The sequence below is a fragment of the Enhydra lutris genome, unplaced genomic scaffold (assembly GCF_002288905.1).
Source record: "Enhydra lutris kenyoni isolate GAN:26980312 unplaced genomic scaffold, ASM228890v2 scaffoldscaffold34, whole genome shotgun sequence".
Classification (NCBI taxonomy): domain Eukaryota; kingdom Metazoa; phylum Chordata; class Mammalia; order Carnivora; family Mustelidae; genus Enhydra; species Enhydra lutris.
Window position 1 is genome coordinate 15,131,432 of NW_019154118.1, and position 18,840 is coordinate 15,150,271.

General features: G+C 42.3%; 1 protein-coding gene across 2 annotated transcripts in view; it reads right to left on the reverse strand.

Moving 5' to 3' along the window:
- The window catches only part of LOC111153838 (Cbl proto-oncogene), an 81,172-nt gene extending 66,479 nt beyond the window's left edge, over positions 1-14,693 (reverse strand). For both annotated transcript variants that reach the window (XM_022513098.1, XM_022513097.1), the window contains exon 1: positions 14,375-14,693. In XM_022513098.1, coding sequence (XP_022368806.1) covers positions 14,375-14,566 — 192 coding nt within the window. In that variant the 5' untranslated portion in view covers positions 14,567-14,693. The remainder of the gene's footprint in view (positions 1-14,374) is intronic.
- Positions 14,694-18,840: the final 4,147 nt, after the last annotated feature.

Genomic DNA, 18,840 nt, shown 5'->3' on the forward strand with positions numbered 1-18,840 from the left:
AACCTCATTTTAAGGCAGTTGTTTATAATTCAGAATATATTTTTACAGAATATATGTTTGTAATAAAAATAATTAAAAGGAAATCTTCCTTAGGTTAGTTAATGGAAGAAAGTAGGTAGACTGACTATAAGACTTAAGATCTCAAGACCCAGCAAAGGCTATAAGAGGTACATAATTGAAGGTTTTTATCTTCACAGAAAATTGGAAATGATAAGGAGAAAGAACCAGAAGAGAAAAAGATAAGCGAAAAGCTAAGGTTTTTGGGAAGACAACAGGAAATGAGATAGATATAGATATATATATATAGATATATATATATCTATATATATATATAGCTATATATGGCTAGGAACATTACACATCATTAGAAATAAAGGACACCTCCATCCTCTGAAACAGAAGGGATGAGGGCAGATTGAGAGAAAAATTCAGACATATGAAGGCAGTTAACATGAAGGTAGCAACGTTCCTGATAGTTTTGATTTTTTCTCAACGTACCCATTCAACAAATGTATGTCAAGCACTGGGATACACAGAAGTAAAAAGACAAAATGCCTGAATCTGGGAGCCATTAGGCAATAAGCTACAAAAAAGAAATAAAAAAATATATATATAAATAGAGCGTTCTAAAACCTGAAACCATTAAACTCCCAGAAGAAAATACAGGTGGTAAGCTCCTTGAAAATGGTCTTGGTGATGATTTTTTGGATCTCACTTCAAAAGCAAGGGCAAAAGAGCAAAATTAAAGGAAACAACAAGTTTCTGCCCAGTAAAGGAAATCATCAACAAAATGAAAAGGCCACCTACCAAATGGGAGAAGATACTGCCAAATCATGCATTTGATAAGGGTTTAACATCCAAACATTGAAGAACTCACACAACTCAATAACAAAGAGACAAACAACCTGATTTTCATGTGAGCAAAGGCTGTCCATAGACATATTTCCAAAGACATCCAGATGGCCAACAGACGCATGAAAAGATGCTCAACATCACTCATCATCAGGAAACTGCAAATCAAAACCACAATGAGATACCACCTTATACCTGTCAGAATGGCTAGTATCAGAAAGACAAGAAGGAAGTGTTGGCAAAGATGCAGAGAAGAGGGAACCCTCACGCATTCTTGGTGGGAATGTAAACTGATACAACTGTACAGGAACCAGTATGGAGGTTCCTGAAAAAAAATTAAAAACAGAACTACCATACGATCCAGTAATTCCATTTGTGGATATCTACCTGAAGGAAAAAAAAAATAATTTGAAAAGACATGCACCCCTGTGTTCACTGCAGCACTATTTACAATAGCCAACATACAGAAACGATCTAAGTGTCCATGGTCTGATGAATGGATAAAGAAGATGTGGTATGTGTGTACAACAGAATACTACTTGGCCATAAAAAAGAATGAAATCTCACCATCTGTGGTAACATAGATGGACCCCGAGGGTATTCTTCTGTGAAATAAGCCAGACAGAGAAAGACAAATACCGTATGATTTCACTTATATGTAGAATCTAATAAGTAAGACAAACATGCAAACAAAACTCACAGAGAACAAATTTGTGGTTGCCAGAAGGGAGAGGGGGCTCGGAGGTCAGCAAAATGGGTGAAGGGAGTCAAAAAGTATAAACTTCGACCAAGGGAATGTAATGCTTGGTGACTATAGTCAATAATACAATATGTATTAGATAAGTAAGCATTGTTAATAGAGTAAATCTTAAAAGTTCTCATTGAAAGAAAAAATTTGGGAGGACAGCTTTGTAACTTTGTATGGTGAGAGATGGTAACTGTACTTGTGGTGCAATGTATACAAACAATCTTCTGCAATGTATACAAACAATCATTCATCATGTTATACAGCTGAAACTAACATCATGTTACATGTCAATTATACTTCAATAAAAAGAAAAGTGTCAGGCTCTATGCAGAGCATTTAAATAGAGTAAGAACAGGCTGAACAATTCCTTTATTTTTTTTTTTAAGATTTTATTTATTTGATAGAGCACAAACAAGAGGAACAGCAGAGGGAGAAGCAGGCTCCCTGCTGAGCAGGAAGCCTGACTTGGGGCTCCATCCCAGGACTCTGGGATCATGACCTGAGCCAAAGGAGGATGCTTAATCGACTGAGCCACCAAGGCGCCCCTGAACGACTTCTTTAGAACACTGAATAGGGAAAGATTCTCTGATGTGTTTTTGGATTAAGAGTTGAAATTACACAAAGTAGTTAGCCATGCAGTATCAGCAGAAGAGGAGCCCAGAGCAGGAAACTAATCCAACAGTCTGAACATGGGAACAGGTCTGGATTTGTTTGAGGAATAAAAAGATCAGTAAGACTAAGAAGGAGACAGCAAAGTGGAGAGAGGAGAGAAAGATGTGAAATAGGTAATTAACAAGGAGGCATTAGGATGAAGCCTGTAATATAAGCTTTCAAGTTTTTGATTAAAATTAGAAAGGACCGGGGTGCCTGGGTGGCTCAGTGGGTGAAGCCTCTGCCTTCGGCTCAGGTAATGATCTCAGGGTCCTGGGATCGAGCCCCGCATCAGGCTCTCTGCTCAGTGGAGAGCCTGCTTCCCTTCCTCTCTCTCTGCCTGCCTCTCTACTTGTGATCTGTGTCTGTCAAATAATTAAATAAAATCTTAAAAAAAAAAAATTAGAAAGGACCTTATGTTTTCATATTTTGCTAAGATTGCTTCAACCAACTATATTGAAATGTCCTGTTTCGGTCATTTACCTTCACTAATTTTCTTAACCTCTGAGCCTCAGCTCTTCTATCAGCAAAAACAGAGAAAATACTTACCTCACAATAAACACTTATGAAAGGCCTGCACAGTTTCCAATAAACTGGTACTCAATACGTGTTCTGCTCCCATTTCCATTCACCTTGACCAGGATTATCTTCACGGTAGGCAGGAATTATGGACTTTAGGTAGATCATCACCTTTTGATGACTCCCAGAAACTGATACCATAATTCCTACCATCCTGGCTCATGCCACTGCTACCTTCCCAGTCCTGCATAGTCTCTAACTGATGACCAAAGAATAGAGAAAAGGCAGCAGGCCACTCAAGAATACGGTGACCCACGATCTGCAAAAGCTACAGTATCCTCCCACTCCACCTTCCAAGGTCCAAATCCAGCAGAGCTCCCAATATGAATTCATATTTATATCCGGGGCTACACACACCAACCCACCTGTTCTCCCTATTTATTTATTTTTAAAGATTTTATTTATCTGACAGAGAGAGAGCGAGAGAGAGCACAAGCCAGCGGAGCAGGAGAGGGAGATGCAGGCTCCCTATGGAGCAGTGAGCCCGGTGCAGGACTCCATCCCACAACCCTGGGATCATGGTTGAGCAGGGAGCCCAGTGCAGGACTCCATGCCACATGCCTGGGATCATGACCTGAGCCGACTCAGACATTTACCTAACTGAGCCACCCAGGCGCCCCCTGTTCTCCCTATTTAAAGATAAATGCATTAACCTCAGAGAGTTTAGGTTAAAATGTAGTTATTCGCCTAATACCTCTGAAAAAACATATACTTTCTTTCCACAAAACTAAAATTGCTTAATCTTACATACAATACCCAACCTATAACATGCAATCAATAAATGTTAATGATAATTCACCAAAAAACATAACATTCCTCATAATATAACATTTAAAATATCACAAGTTTAAAAATGTCTCCAAAAACACTTGATTCGCTTGCATTTTCAAGCTAGTACCGTGTACCTTTCACAAATATTATTCATCCCTCCCTCAAACATGACCTTATGAAGATCATTTGCAGATTAAATGTCTGCTCTTAAGATCTTTTCGAGATGAATCATCACATGACCAGGGAAATCAGTATTCCACTAACAACTCTTGAGTTTTTAACACTAACACAAACCATAAAGAAAATATTTAAGTAGACCTACTCTTTTGATACTAAAATCTCCTAGAAAGGAAAAGAAATACCCTCAACACGTATAACCTCTAGGAAAAAGTTCAAAAAAGGCTCTATGACTAATTTAACAGTTAACAAACATCAAAAGTGAAAACCTGCCTTTAATTATTATTATTATATTACTTTAATTTCCAATCATAGCTAGCTAGCTAAAGCATAAATGGACACTGAGCTCCAAAAACATTCACCAAAAAATTTCTAAAAAGCTAAAATATTTTCCTGTTCAGTGTGTCCTCCATTTGGCCAACTTTATTTGGCCTTCCAAGTCTTGCAATGGCAAAAATGGCTTCCTTTTGTTTACTTCTGCCTGTACATTTATAGCATCACTCAAAACAATGCCAAAAAGAAACGTGCTCTGGGAAAGCAACAGCATCCTTGTACGGCTGCCACACAGTTCATTCATAACAGCTTTCTCATTGGCCTCACTCCTCCCTTTGCTTCTGCCAAGCCTCAATGGTCAATAGAAATAATTTGGAAAGTGCTATGATTACAATAAAAACGAATAAAATTATGCTTGGAAACAGCTAAATTTATAAAAAGAGAAAAGGTACCAAGAACAGTGCCTAAGCCTAATTCTATTCTGAACACAGACTCTTCTGTACCACTAAGGAACCTGAATTTCCAATTAGACAGAAAACTCTAACCATATAGGACTATGAATGACTAAGTATTTTTAGCTCTGTAAACCTCAACTTATCCGTGGAACGGTTTTTCATTTCAAACATTTCATACGTTAAAACGTGATTAAAATAAGCTTTATGCTTTGAAATGAGTATTCAGTTGGTTGAGTTGATCTTAAAACACATAAAATCTGGTTACAGTTTTATTAAAAGACTCCATATTGCTCAAGGGAGCAAGAGGTATGGCAGGAAGGACACCAGGTCCGGAGACCTGGGTTCTAGCCTAAAGACCAACATTATTTGGCTATGCTGACCTTAACCAAGTTTATTGACCTCTCTGGGTCTCAATTTCTGCCTCTATAAATGAAAGAGATCAATTAATTTCTAAAGCCTCTTTAGACTTTAATTTTTTAACATCTTCTTAAAGCTTCAGGTTTAGAAACTCACCAACACAGAAACCTGAAAACGGTTAACAGTATTACAACTATATACAGTGAAGCTTTTAAATGTTTTTTAAGAGAAATCAGAAACCTGTACTTCTTTTTTTAAGAAACCTATCATCACTAGATAATGGCCCAAAGAAAACAGCCTTTTACTTCTAATTACTATTCTCCATTATTGATTTCTCAAAACTCCATTCAGGGACTTGAACTATAATTACTACCTAACACTTCTCAAATACCACCCAAAACTATTTACTAAAGACACTATGCCACTTATAACTAATTACCCATCTCATTACTTTCATTTATCACATTAGCTGCAGGAAAAAAATCCAACACAATGTAGGATATTAAATAACCTACACGTACTGATAGTTTAACCATGTAGTTTTTATACACAGATTCTATTTTTTAAAGGAAAAATAATTCTCCACCCAGACTTATCAGTGCAACTTCAAACGGAATACTCAGCATGAACTAGAGATTAAATGATTTTAGCATCATTTTGGGATGTCAGACCCTTATTAAGATACAACTGTGGCTTACTTAGGATAGTACAGAGGCACTGATGTGCTCTCAAGTTCCTTCCCTTCCCAATCCCCTGTCTTGTCTCATCAGGAATGAAGTAAAGGTTCGCCTAATGATTTCCACAGACACTTCCCAGAGCCCTTTGTATACCTTCAGTTAGATCACCAGATTCTGAGTACACTGGGTCATCTGTAACTCCCCAGCACCTGGCATACAGCTTGTGTCCAATAAAAGTATATGGACAGATGCCAACGTAATTTTAAAATTTTTTTTATTTTTTATTAACATATAATGTATTATTAGCCCCAGGGGTACAGGTCTGTGAATCACCAGGTTTACACACTTCATAGCACTCACCATAGCACATACCTTCCCTAATGTCCATAACCCCACCACCCTCTCCCTAGCCCCAATTTTCTTCTCAGGTACCAAGGAATAGTATTTAAATCAACAAACTAGACAAGGATCATGAGTGGAAGCAAATTTTTTAGAGGGCAACGTGCTAATACATATATATTTTAAAACTTGAATGTATGAGTCTTCTGATCCAGCACATTTCATTTCTAGGAGTTTATTCTAAAGGAATATTGAGAAACTGCATAATGGATAGTCACCACAGCACTGTTCCTAATATTAAAAATCAGAAATAACCTAAAAGATTATCAATATGAATTAGATAAACATATAAAATCTTATACAATCCTTAAAAAAAAAAGAATTTAGGGAGACCTATATGTGGTATTAACATGGTAAATCTCCACAATATAGCAAATTTTGAAAAAGCAAAACAGGATGCCTGGGTGGTTCAGTGGGTTAAAGCCTCTGCTTTCTGCTCAGGTCATGATCCCAGGGTCCTGGGATCCAGCCCCACACTGGGCTCTCTGATCCGCGGAGAGCCTGCTTCCTCCCCTCTCTCTGCCTGCCTCTCTGCCTACTTGTGATCTCTGTCAAATAAATATATAAAATCTTTAAAAAAAAAAAAAAAGAAAGAAAGAAAGATAAAGAAAAACATTCTAGAACCATTTTTATTTAAAAGCCCACTTTTCCTTAAAAAATGTATATTCTGGGCGCCTGGGTGGCTCTGTGGGTTAGGCCACTGCCTTCAGCTCAGGTCATGATCTCAGAGTCCTGGGATCGAGTCCCACATGGGTCTCTCTGCTCAGCAGGGAGCCTGCTTCCCTTCCTCTCTCTCTGCCTGTCTTTCTGCCTACTTGTGATCTCTCTCTGTCAAATAAATAAATAAAATCTTAAAAATAAATAAATAAATAAATAATGTATATTCTGGGGGCGCCTGGGTGGCTCCGCGGGTTAAGCCTCTGCCTTCACTTCAGGTCAAGATCTCAGGGTCCTGGGATCCAGCCCCACATCAGGCTCTCTCCTCAGCGTGGAGACTGCTTCCCCCTCTCTCTCTGCCTGCCTCTCTGCCTACTTGTGATCTGTCAAATAAATAAATAAAATCTTAAAAAAATGTATATTCTAAGTACAATTTACTTTTGAAATTTAAGAACATAATAATTAAAATCTTCAACATAAATGAGATACACTATTGCTATTTCTCAAGAAAGGAAAAAAAGTCTGTTAGGCTCACCTAAAATAAAAGCAACTGTGGAATGGAGGCTTGCTTCTTCAAGCGTGGTCCCTGGGGCCAGCTGCATGGACATCACCCAGGAGCTGGTCAGGAATACAAAATCATGGGCCCCACCCCAGGTTTACTCAGCCTCTACCTTTTTAACAAGATCCCCAGATGGTCTGGGGGCACCTGGGTGGCACAGTCGGTCAAGTATCCAACTCTTCGTTTCGGCTCAGGTCATGATCTAAGTAAGGGTCATGAGACCAAGCCCTGCATTAGGCTCCCACTCAATGTAATCTGCTTGAGCTTCTCTCTCTCTCCTCTGCCTCTGCCCCTCCCCACCCTCTAAAAAATAAACAAATCTTAACACCCCCCCACCGCAATGGTCTGAATTCATAGTAAAGTCTGAGAAGCACTGGCTTATAAGAAATCACCTAACAGAGTCTGAACACCAGTTCAAGATCCAGACGAAAAGCAAAAGTATTAGCTGGGTGACTTAGGTTACTTAATTTCTCTGAATCTCAATTCCATTCTCCTCAAACACACTATTTTGAGATTCCTGATGTATCAGCAGATGTGAACTGTAAACTGCTCTACAAGGGACGATTAGAACTCAGTTATCAGTCTTAGTGAGTAAATGCTAAAAAGTCAGTAACTTGCTCAAGTTGATCTATCTTTCATGGGCAATGCTGTCCATCCAACCTTCTCAGAGCCTAGCTTAGGGAAAGGGACTAAGGACTGGAGAGATGGAACCCAAACTGTAGACAGGATGTACCTCTGGAGAGGTAGTCACGTGGAGGCAGGAGAGTAATAGGGGACTTTTACATTTTGTTCTGTATATGTTATGATTCATATGTCATTTTTCACAAAGAGTGCTACAACAGATACTGCTATTCAAAGTAGGAAGAGGTGGGAATTAGGATCCCATCCCATTCACTAAAGTATCAATACGCTGGCCTCATTTTAAGACTTCCTCATGCCTGATCCCAGAGCCAGAGCAAAGGCAGTATTCAGAGGTGGGTCTGAGAAGGTGCCCAGACAGTAGAGTCTGCAAAGCAAGAGTCACTGTCCATCTAAAAGCTGCAGAGAGAAGACCCAGAGTCATCGTGGATTTCTTCTAAAGGAATCACAGGAGCATCTATGACTGTGGCACCAAATTTTCCCAGGGCTTGAAATCCCCAGTGGGTGTATACCACCAATGCCATCATTAGCACCCCTTTCCCTTCCTCCCTTTGGAAGCTGCTGCAGGAAGGAACACTGTGAGGACAGAGCTGAGGCTGGCTTCCAGTGCTCCTGGTTGACTACTCCCACCTATTTCCTTCCAGCACAAAATGTGCTAATCATGAAAACATTTCACAATGACTTGCTTGTTATAATCCCCCTACTTCCAACAAACCTAATGTAGATCAGAATTAACAACTTCATTAAAAAATAGGGTTGAAGTTTAAACTCAGTTTTCAAGTTAATACTTCATTTATTATTCTTTTAATGATCTAGGTTAATCACTAGGGAAATGGGTTTTTTTTTTCCCATAGTATAAACATTACTAAGGGGGCACCTGGGTGGCTCAGTCGATAGGCGTCCGCCTTCGCCTCGGGTCATGATCCCAGGACCCTGGGACTGAGCCCCACATCGGGCTCCCTGCTCTGCGGGAGGCCTGCTTCTCCCTCTCCCACTCCCCCTGCTTGTGTTTCCTCTCTCACTGTCTCTCTGTCAAAAAAAATAAATAAAATTTTTTAAAAGAAGTTACCAAGTTGTTATGTTTGAATAGAACATGAACTCTGTTGGCAGTGAAGAGTAAGGGACCAAAATGCCATCAGGTTTAATGTATATATACTAACAACAAACCTACTACATACTAAAAACAGGTTTTACTATATAGCAAGAGTTACCAAACACGTCAACCAAAGTTACAAAATGAACAGATTCTCTTCTTCCCTGGCCCAACCTCACTTTTATTCTATATACCTACCAAGTTATCACAAATCATGTGAAATGCTCAAGCAAGCTCATGTTTCACAAGGAATTACAAAGAATTTTACATCCTTTGGGGGAGGTCTTAACAGCACAATCATGTTTTACAATGACTATATATTACCTTTATAACCGAGAAAGGTAAAAGTACTTTGAGTAAATGGTACCTTAAGTCAGCACTCAAAAGAGATTCCCTACCTGATTCTCCCTAATTCATCACACAGAGAGTGAGGAGGGACTATGTTCTGAGCTCATTTTATTTTGTTAACTGTTTGCTTGCACTTCATTCACCAACTACCCCATGTCAGGCCCAGGAACTGAAATTAAGACAAAGCCTTGGTCCTGAAGAGCTCTACTGGACGGTAAAATAGATGGAAAAAAGAAAAGTCATAAATGATACCAGAGATAACATGCACTAGTATAATGGGAAAATAAAGTGCACAGGCCTCTGAGACCACCATGCAAAGGAACCGGTACACATGATTTGGAAAGACACAAACCCTTAACCTGAAAGTAGAAGACAAATGATATTTCACTGAATGATATTAAATGCTATCCTAGTATCACTCAAGAGAACATCTACTTCACTTGAGTGTGTGAATGGCGGAACGTAAGTGTGCGTGAAGATTGTTTTATACCTACACAGGTCACTTTCTGAATAAATGGCTTTTTGTTACTGAGGCTCTGCTGTATACCTAAGAAGGTACTGTATGGAGGGAATAACGAAGCCTCAGGAAATAGGTGATCCTGGATTCCAAGTCAGCCTCCAAACTCACTAAATTAAATTACCTAACTTCTCTGAGCCTAACTGCCTCCTTCTATAAGACACACATGATACCAGCAAAGGGCTACTGCAAAAAAAGAAGTTTAATGTAATTAAAATGTATTCCCACCCCCACATCTTTCCTTTTCAGTTATTTCTTTGGAACATACAAAACAATTTAATATATGTGCTGCCGAAGCGAGCATTACAAAACAAATGAAATATTTACAAAGCACTTACCATTGAGTAAGCCTCACGACTGGACACTGCAGGTTAGCAGACTATAGTTGCTGTCCTCATGGAGTTTACAATCTTGTATGTACGCTATGTTTAAACTTAAGAGATCTCATATCGCTTTGTACACATTTACATGGTCCCTTATCACTATAATGTAATCTCCTGGAAGGTAATTGACACCTAGCACTATGCTTGGGACTTAGCATGCAAAGGAAGGAAGCTGAGAAGGGAAGGAGGAAATAGTCCAATGAAATATACTGAATCATAAATTCTATTTAGTGCACCTTACTTCTAAAATATAGAAAGGTACAGGGCGCCTGGGTGGCTCAGTGGGTTAAGCCGCTGCCTTCGGCTCAGGTCATGATCTCAGGGTCCTGGGATCGAGTCCCGCATCGGGCTCTCTGCTCAGCTCCCTCTCTCTCTCTCTCTCTGCCTGCCTCTCTGTCTACTTGTGATCTCTCTCTGTCAAATAAATAAATAAAATCTTAAAAAATAAAATAGAATAAAATAAAATATAGAAAGGTACTTTTGGGGGAGGGGGCAGGTAGGACAAAGAGAAGATAGGTAGTAGAAGGAAGAATCACCTTTTGAAAATACTTTTTTAGGGGCGCCTGGGTGGCTCAGTGGGCTAAAGCCTCTGCTTTCAGCTCGGGTCATGATCCCAGGGTCCTGGGATGGAGCCCCGCATCGGGTTCTCTGCTCAGCAGGGAGCCTGCTTCCCTTCCTCTCTCTACCTGCCTCTCTGCCTACTTGTGATCTCTATCAAATACATAAATAAAATCTAAAAAAAAAAAAAATACTTTTTTAAACTCATGACTTAAAAGGAAGCTTTTTCCCCTTATATATCATAAGGAAATTATAATTTTTTTAAATATTTATTTATTTCAGAGAGCTGGGGGGAGGGGTGGGGGAAGGGAGAGAGCGAGAATCCTCAGGCTGACTGCCAACTGAACCGGACATAGGGCTCAATCTCACGACCCAGAGATCATGACCTGAGCGGAAACCAAGAGTCAGATGCTTAACCAACTGAGCCACCCAGGTGTCCCATAAATTCTTTTGTAAATTATATCCCATTGGCTCAATGGGTTAAAGCCTCTGCCTTCGGCTCAGGTCATGGTCATGGTCCCAGGGTCCAGGATCGAGCCCCGCATCGGGCTCTCTGCTCAGCAGGGAGTCTGCTTCCTCCTCTCTCTCTGCCTGCCTCTGTCTACTTGTGATCTCTGTCTGACTTGTGATCTCTGTCTGTGAAATAAATAAATAAAATCTTTAAAAAAAAAATTAAAAAAAATCAAACACCTTCATGTTCTAGTGATATAAGCTAATTCAAAATAAAAACATAGTACAGACATAGTACAGCCAGCATGATGCTCTACTCCAGAGATGGGCAACCTACAATCTCCAGCCTTCTATTAAACCTGCAAGCTAAGAACGGCTTTTACATTTTTAAAGAGTTATAAAACAACAGCAAAGAAAACAAGACTAAGTGGGTCCAGCAAAGCCTAAAATATTTACTGTCTGTCCCTCGACAAAAAGTTTGCCAACTCCTGCTCTACTTCCTAACAGAATTTTGAATCTCTCACCAAACTAAATACTTCAATACTTCCGAGCTGACATTTAAGGCAATTTATAGGATTTCTCTCTCCACTCCCCTGCCCACTTGGCTCTTACTAGCCACTTTCTTCACACACAAGCATTTACACAAATATTAATTACAATATACTAGGCTAGCACCAAAAAACCCCAGAGGCTGACCATGTCTTTTGTTAAATAACAAGTGTTCTAGGACAAGCATTTTCCCAAAAATGAGTTTAAGTTCCACAATGGATTAGTAAAATCGGGCCTATGTTGACCAGAACCCATGACTTATGCCAACTTCTCCTTCTGCACATATTCAATATTGGGGGAGGGGGAGGACACCAACAGTTCCCAGTGCAAAGTCAATAAATTGATTATTAATAGGCTGGAGTAACATTCACCTAGCTTCAATAACAAGGACAAAACAGGAAATAGAAGGTGACAAGAACCAAATTCAATAACTGTGTGGGACACTTGTGGATTTGAGAGTTAAGTTCTTTACCACTTACATCATACCACACGAAGACAAGGAGGGTTACCAACACATTTAAGACTCTAACAATGAAAAAGTGAAAAAAAAGACCATTTCTGAAAGCATAGAAGAGACAGTTCAATCTAATACGAAAGGACCCAAAATCTGGAGAGCAGTATGAACCTATCAGACGAATACATCAGAAAGAACTAAGTTTTATTTCAGCATGATTAGTAATATGTGATATGGGGCACAGAAGAGTACTAAAAATTACCTTCCAGGACAAGCAACACAAGAATAAAACATTCCTCTCCCAACACTAGAAAGGAAAAGCTATGTGCCCACTTTCGCTGAAACTATCAAAACCTGAGAAGCACTCAAAATGAGTATTCTTCCCCATTAAACACTCTGCATCAAAAAATCAAAAATCCATACACATACTTTAAGAAACAAAGGAATAAAACTTAAAGAAGGATCTTACTGAACTACTTTACAGAGATTCAAAAGTCTGAGAAAAAGTTTGTCATTTTTAAGGAAAGGTCTCAACAGTTTCGATATACCGCATACACACATCTTAAACGAGAAACTAAAAATACAAATTTTTTTTCTATTCCGGGAGAACCTTAGTCCTTACCTATAAATCTCTAAAATGTAACCCTACAAACTTCAGATACTGAATACATTGGGTAATTTTTTTAAAAGTGTCAATGAATTCAAAGTGTCCTTTCCATGCCTAACTTTCTGTAATGGTTTTATTATGACTTCTAATAATGAAATTAGCACTACACCACCAATATAATGAACATACAAATACTGGGATCATTCATTACAGTACCAAATTACTTAACATTAGAAACACTAGACACCCAAAGTGGCTCAGGAACCACTTGTATGCACTTCAGGAGTGTTAATTCACGCACCAGACTTATTAAGCATTTATACAGAACATTTATATTTGCCAAGTGTTTCATAATCATTTTTATTAGCTGTTTTCCTCCAAAAGAATCCATGAAGAACTTACAGAAGAGGAACCTAGACCTAGAGGAACCAAAGAAAACCAAGTTTATTCTGGAGGAAATAACACCATTCTCTTACAATATGCCAGATACTCTTAATTACTTTTCACTGGCAATATGAAATTTTTCAAGAAATAAGCTATGAATTAATGAATGTGAAAAATATTAAGGAAACACTGCACTGAATTCTCTGGAAATGCTTAAACACTCTGAAGTACTCTGGAACACTACAGTTCTTTACCACGGACACAATGAAGAAGTAAAATTCTCTCAAACGGCAAACTTAATCGCCAAATATAAAAGGGTATTTTTTACACTTGCTTTAAAAAAGGTAATCAAAGCTCACGGAACAAGCTTAAAGCCAGGAGTCAGGTCCACCACGAAAAAACTAGAACCCAGCTAAAAGCAGCGTGAGGAGGAAGTTCTGGAAGCAGCCAGAATCTGGAAGGAGCCTGAAGCTGCTGTTCAGCCCGCTCAGTGAATACATCTTTCCGAAGATAATGGTTCTAACCAGAACTTGTGGTTTAATCTCAGCACCAGCAATGGATCCCATCCAATGTTTTGGAGGATGAAAACTTGCCCCAGTGCTAGACGTGGAGGAAAGTTCCTTCCTTGGCCCATTTAAACATCCCAAATTTCTTTTATCTTGGTGTTACATCTTAACGAGAAAAAACTGTGCGCGCGCCGCGAGCGCAGTTTGCCTGCGGAGTTGTCCTGACCCCAGGTCTCTCAGTCAGAGCCCATCAACGTTAATTCCCGAGTCCGAGCTCGACTCCTCATCCAGCTAACAGCCCCAGCCGGTACATCGCGCACTCTTTTCTTTGCCCCCCCCCTTCCTACCTCCTGGGGCCAATTTCGTGACCCACATCCCTAGACTCCGCAGAGCCTCAACATAACCCCCCCATTATACTTCCGCTCTGGTGGCTTCCCAGTTAACCTTCACCCCAGCCCCCACCCCATCTTTGTCTCGTTACCCCAAATACAGCACCTCAACGTTCCCCACTCCCAACCGCAGCCCTTCCCCCACCGCCGACCCCCACCCTCCCGGTCTCTTCCCCACCCCCACGTCCCCCACCCCTCGGCTGGGTCACCCCAGCTCCTCGCCTCCCCAGCCCCGCATGACCCGTCCCCTCCCCCCAGCTTCCTCTGTCCCTTCCTTCCCCTCCCTCGGCCCCTCCGCCCACGCCCACCCCTGCTCCCGCGGGTCCCGGGCAGGCCTTTCACCTTGTCCATGAGCTTCCAGCACTTCTCCACCATCTTCTTGTCCACGGTGCCCGGCGGGTGGGGGCTGAGGTGGTGGTGGTGGTGGTGCGGCTGGAAGGCGTCCTTCATGAGCCCGATCAGGCCGCCCGAGCCCGAGCCCCCGGAGCCGCCGCCGCCCCCGGCCCCGGAGCTCTTTTTCACGTTGCCGGCCATGGCCCGGGGAGGGTTGGGGGCCCAGCCGCGTCCGCCGGCTCCGCTCCGCTGCGAGCGAGGGAAAGAAGGAGGGCGTGAAGGAGGGGCCTCTCCCGGCCGCCACCGCCGCCGCCGCCACCGCCCGCTGTCCGGGCGGAGGGAGGGGCGGCCGCGGGGAGGGGAGTGGGCGGCGACGGGAGCGCGGGTCCGCGCGGGCGCGCCCCTTCCAAGAGCGCGAGCCCGGGGGCGGGAGGAGCGCGCGGAGCTCGGCGAAGCCGGCGGCCTGGTCCGGACTGGGTAGCGACCGCTCCTGCGCCACCCCCTCCCGAGTCACAGCTCCCGGAAAGCCGCGGCCAAGTTTCCGCGCCGCCTACCCCTCCCCTGCCCCCGGGGGCGGGCCCAGGCGGAACCTTTGCGCCTGCGCCCTCTGCTGGAGAAGCCGGGAAATGAAGGGGGCGGGGTCTGGCAGGAGTCTGCGCACTAGACAGAAGCTGAGCCCTCCATATTCCTTGTGGGCTGTAAGGTTGGCGCTTTGAGTGGTTTATTGGGACATTTAAATGAAGACAGGTAGCAGTGGAAGGAACCTCGACGTCAAGTCTTTACCCCCTACCTGACGGATGAGGAAATTGAGCTTAAAGTCATTTGCTTCTTCACACTGTTGGAGAAAAACAGAAGTTCTTTCCCCACCCCTTGGTGTTTTGAACTCATTAAGTCGGCACCAAGGACAAGAATGTGACAAGAATGTGACTGTTGCCGATATTCAAGCCTGATTACACCCCAGAAAGGCTTGAGACACTCAGGCCGCAAGCTCTTCTTCCAGGCCTTTTGACTTTCTGAAAACAAAACACCTCCCCCTCTTTTGGCTTCTGAACACTAGTTCCTTTTTCTGGGAATTGAGTATGTACTTAAGATTCCCCAGCTCAGCGCACTGGGCTCCACACATTGCGCAGGCAGGTCAGCGCGGTCGGCAAAGGCCTTGACCACAGATGCTGTAAGACGGGTGTGAGCTCTGACCAGAGGAGTACTCGCTCGTCTTGTGGAACAGAAACGCAGTTCCCAGTCATTTCCACTTCTCTAATCTAAAAGTTCTCTCGGAAAAACTTTGAAAAAAAAAAAAAAGGGAACTTTCTTCCTAAAGAAGGAAGTGCCCTGCCCTAATTTGCTAATTCTGAGCCTCCTCTTTGGGAACTTGCAGGCTCTAGTGTGTCTGTAAGTACTCAGTTCCGTCTTAGATCCCCCACCTGGGTCTTCCACAAAGCCGTTGACTGATAAGGGAATTAACTTTACGGTGTGCTACTGTCACAGTTGGGGAAAATCTCTCCGAACTCAAGCACCCATCAGCCAGACATCCTTGTTTTGCAATTCAATGGCCTTTACCTAAGATTGATTAAGGAGTCAACATTATTTCCTATCAGTAGAATTTCCTTTAATCAGTTCCTACCTAGAGAAAGAAGAAATCTCCCAAGGGAAAATCTAGACAAGCCTCTCAGATAATTGTCAAAACTTCCCATCTACCACCCTGGTTGCAGGCCCTTCCTTTCTCTCCCCTGATCTGTTTATTGAAACGTTTTCCTCACTGGTTTCCCTGTCATCTCCAAACCATTCTGCCACCAGACCAGTCTTCCTGACGTATAGTTCTGATGGCATCAGAAAAAAAAACTTCAAACATTCCTGATTGTCTCCTGGATGAAGTTAAGAGTCATGATCTAACTCCAAACTACCTTGCAGTTTTATACTATTCCAATATGTATATCCTATGCTGGGTGAGTCACCAAGTCACAAAATACCACAATTCTTTCTTTTTTCATCACCATGGCTGAGAGTATTCCCTCTGCCTAAAGTGTGCTACTGAAGGGGCACCTGGGCACCTGGGTGCCTCGGTGGGTTGGGCCTCTGCCTTCTGCTTGGCTCATGATCCCAGTGTCCTGGGGATCTTTCCTTGGCAGGGAGCCTACACCCCTTTCCCTCTGCCTGCCTCTCGGCCTACTTGTGATCTCTCTCTCTCTGTCAAATAAATAAATAAACCCTTAAAAAAAAAAAGTGTGCTACTGAAGTCCTATCCATTCTTCAGAATCCAGCTCAAATATTTTCTTTCTCACCAGACTTTCCAGCTAGAAATATCCTTTCCTCTTCTAAATTTCCATAACCCTGTATTCTCACAGATGCCTCATATTAATTTATGCTATGCTGTCTGGTAGACTTTAGTTTTCCACAGTACCTAACACAGTATAAGTACGCAGGGTATTTTCGCCCTCATCATCAAATACTAGATTTAATGGAATACAGGCAAGAAATTAACCCCTGGACCTATATGGGTTCCTCTGGGTCATCTACACATCTCTGGCTTCCTTTAAGGCTTCCAATTTTTATTATTTCAGTACCACCTGGATAGAATGTAATGGTATAATTTATACTTTATTTCTGCTTGCAGGAGCCATATTTCTGGGGCTGTAACTCTCAATTTCATCTCAGGTCATGAGGTCAAGCCCTGCATCAGGCTTATACTGGGTGCGGAGACTGCTTAAGACACTCTCTCTCTCTCTCTCTCTCTCTGCTCCTCCCCTCCCCCCCAAGAAGAAGGAAAAACAAAAGCCATAGTTTAGGGGTTTTTTTTATTTTTTTAAGATTTATTTATTAGAGAGACAGAGAGCACATGCAGGACACGTGCAGGGGGAGGGGGGGTAGAGAATCTCACAGATTGGGCGCTATGCAGATCCTGAGGGTTGGGGTGGGGGTGGGGGCCTCTATCTCATGACCCTGAGATCAGGACCTGAAGCCAAATCAAGAGTCAGGTGCTTAACTGACTATGCCACTCAGGCACCCTACAAAAGAGAAAAAGCCATATTTCCTTGAATATACAAATGACCTATATCTCACATTTGAATAAACCAGAGAGAGTGATGGTTCTCTCCTCTGTGTCTCTTTGAACTCCCAGATGGGATCCTATTCAAAGGAAGACAGAGTTCTGTGGAGATGATCTTACCTATTTTCACTTCTAAGCTGAAGTTAATGAAAAAAGAAGGAAAGAATTACCTTTTTTTTTCTCCCCCCACAATTTTACTTGGCATGTTTTCAACATATACTGAAGATGGGATTGGATTGTTGATCACAGTGTCATTTGCATTCTTGGCTTATTCGAGAGCCGGCTCAGTTTGTATCATCACATCATGTGACATGGGGCACTTTCTTACTCCATTTCACCTTCACCCAAACCACATCCTCATTCTGCACCTGAAAGTCAGTTGGCTGAACATATTTGAAAAGTAAATGCTCTTCGGAGGCATGATATGTTGTTTGTTTTCTGTAAACCCTGTCCTCAAAATGCTGGCCCCTGCATCAGCGCAATGCGGAGATTACTCATTCCCTGGAAAATGACCCCAAACAGGCTTCTAGATGAGGAGAAGGACTGGGGCAGGAATCTCTACTGCATTTCTGTGCAAGGGGGAAGGGTTCAGGGAAGGCGGGGCGGAGAATAAATGAAAAACACAATTTAAGATGAGAAGAAAAGTATTCTCCAGATTTGGGAATTGTGCACAGAGTTATCTGACCCTGGGGTACAGGAACTGTAAGCCCCAGGAAAGGCAAGCCTGGTTCTTCTTTTTACGCTGTAAAATGTCTGAAGAATCAGAGAAGTACCCTGCAGCCACCAAGGTGACAGACAAATAAACATGAATCAGCCACCACCTGAATCTGTCCACTCCCCAGAGGAAGGCTTTTTTTTTTTTAATTTTATTTATTTATTTGACAGAGAGAGAGATCACAAGTAGGCGGAGCAGCAGGCAGAGGGGAGAGGGGGAAGCAGGCTCCCTGCTGAGCAGAGAGCCTTATGCAGTGCTCAATCCCAGGACCCTGGGATCATGACCTGAGCTGAAGGCAGAGGCTCAACCCACTGAGCCATCCAGGCACCCTGAGGAAGGCTTTTTAAATCCCAGATCTCAAAGCATTTCTTCAGATCTGCTCCTGACAGCAGGCAATTGACCAAAAGTGTTGACACAGAGAGAGAGAGAGAGAGAGAGAGAGAAATATCTAAAGGGTCTGCAGGTTCCTTGACCCACAAGAGGAAAATCCTGACGTTTCTGCCATTTTCATTCTAGCCAGTAGGGTGCCCAGAGATCCAGGTCACAGACAGATGACAAGGCTGGAGTAGCACAGAGCTGGAAGGAGGATCGGGATAAGGACAAGTCGCCCATCATACTCCCTTCCCTGAATTTGCTTTTCCAACCACTCATGACCCCAGCAAGTTGCTAGGAAGTATCCCAAAAGGGAGGCACCCCAGACGTGGCCCAAGAATTTAA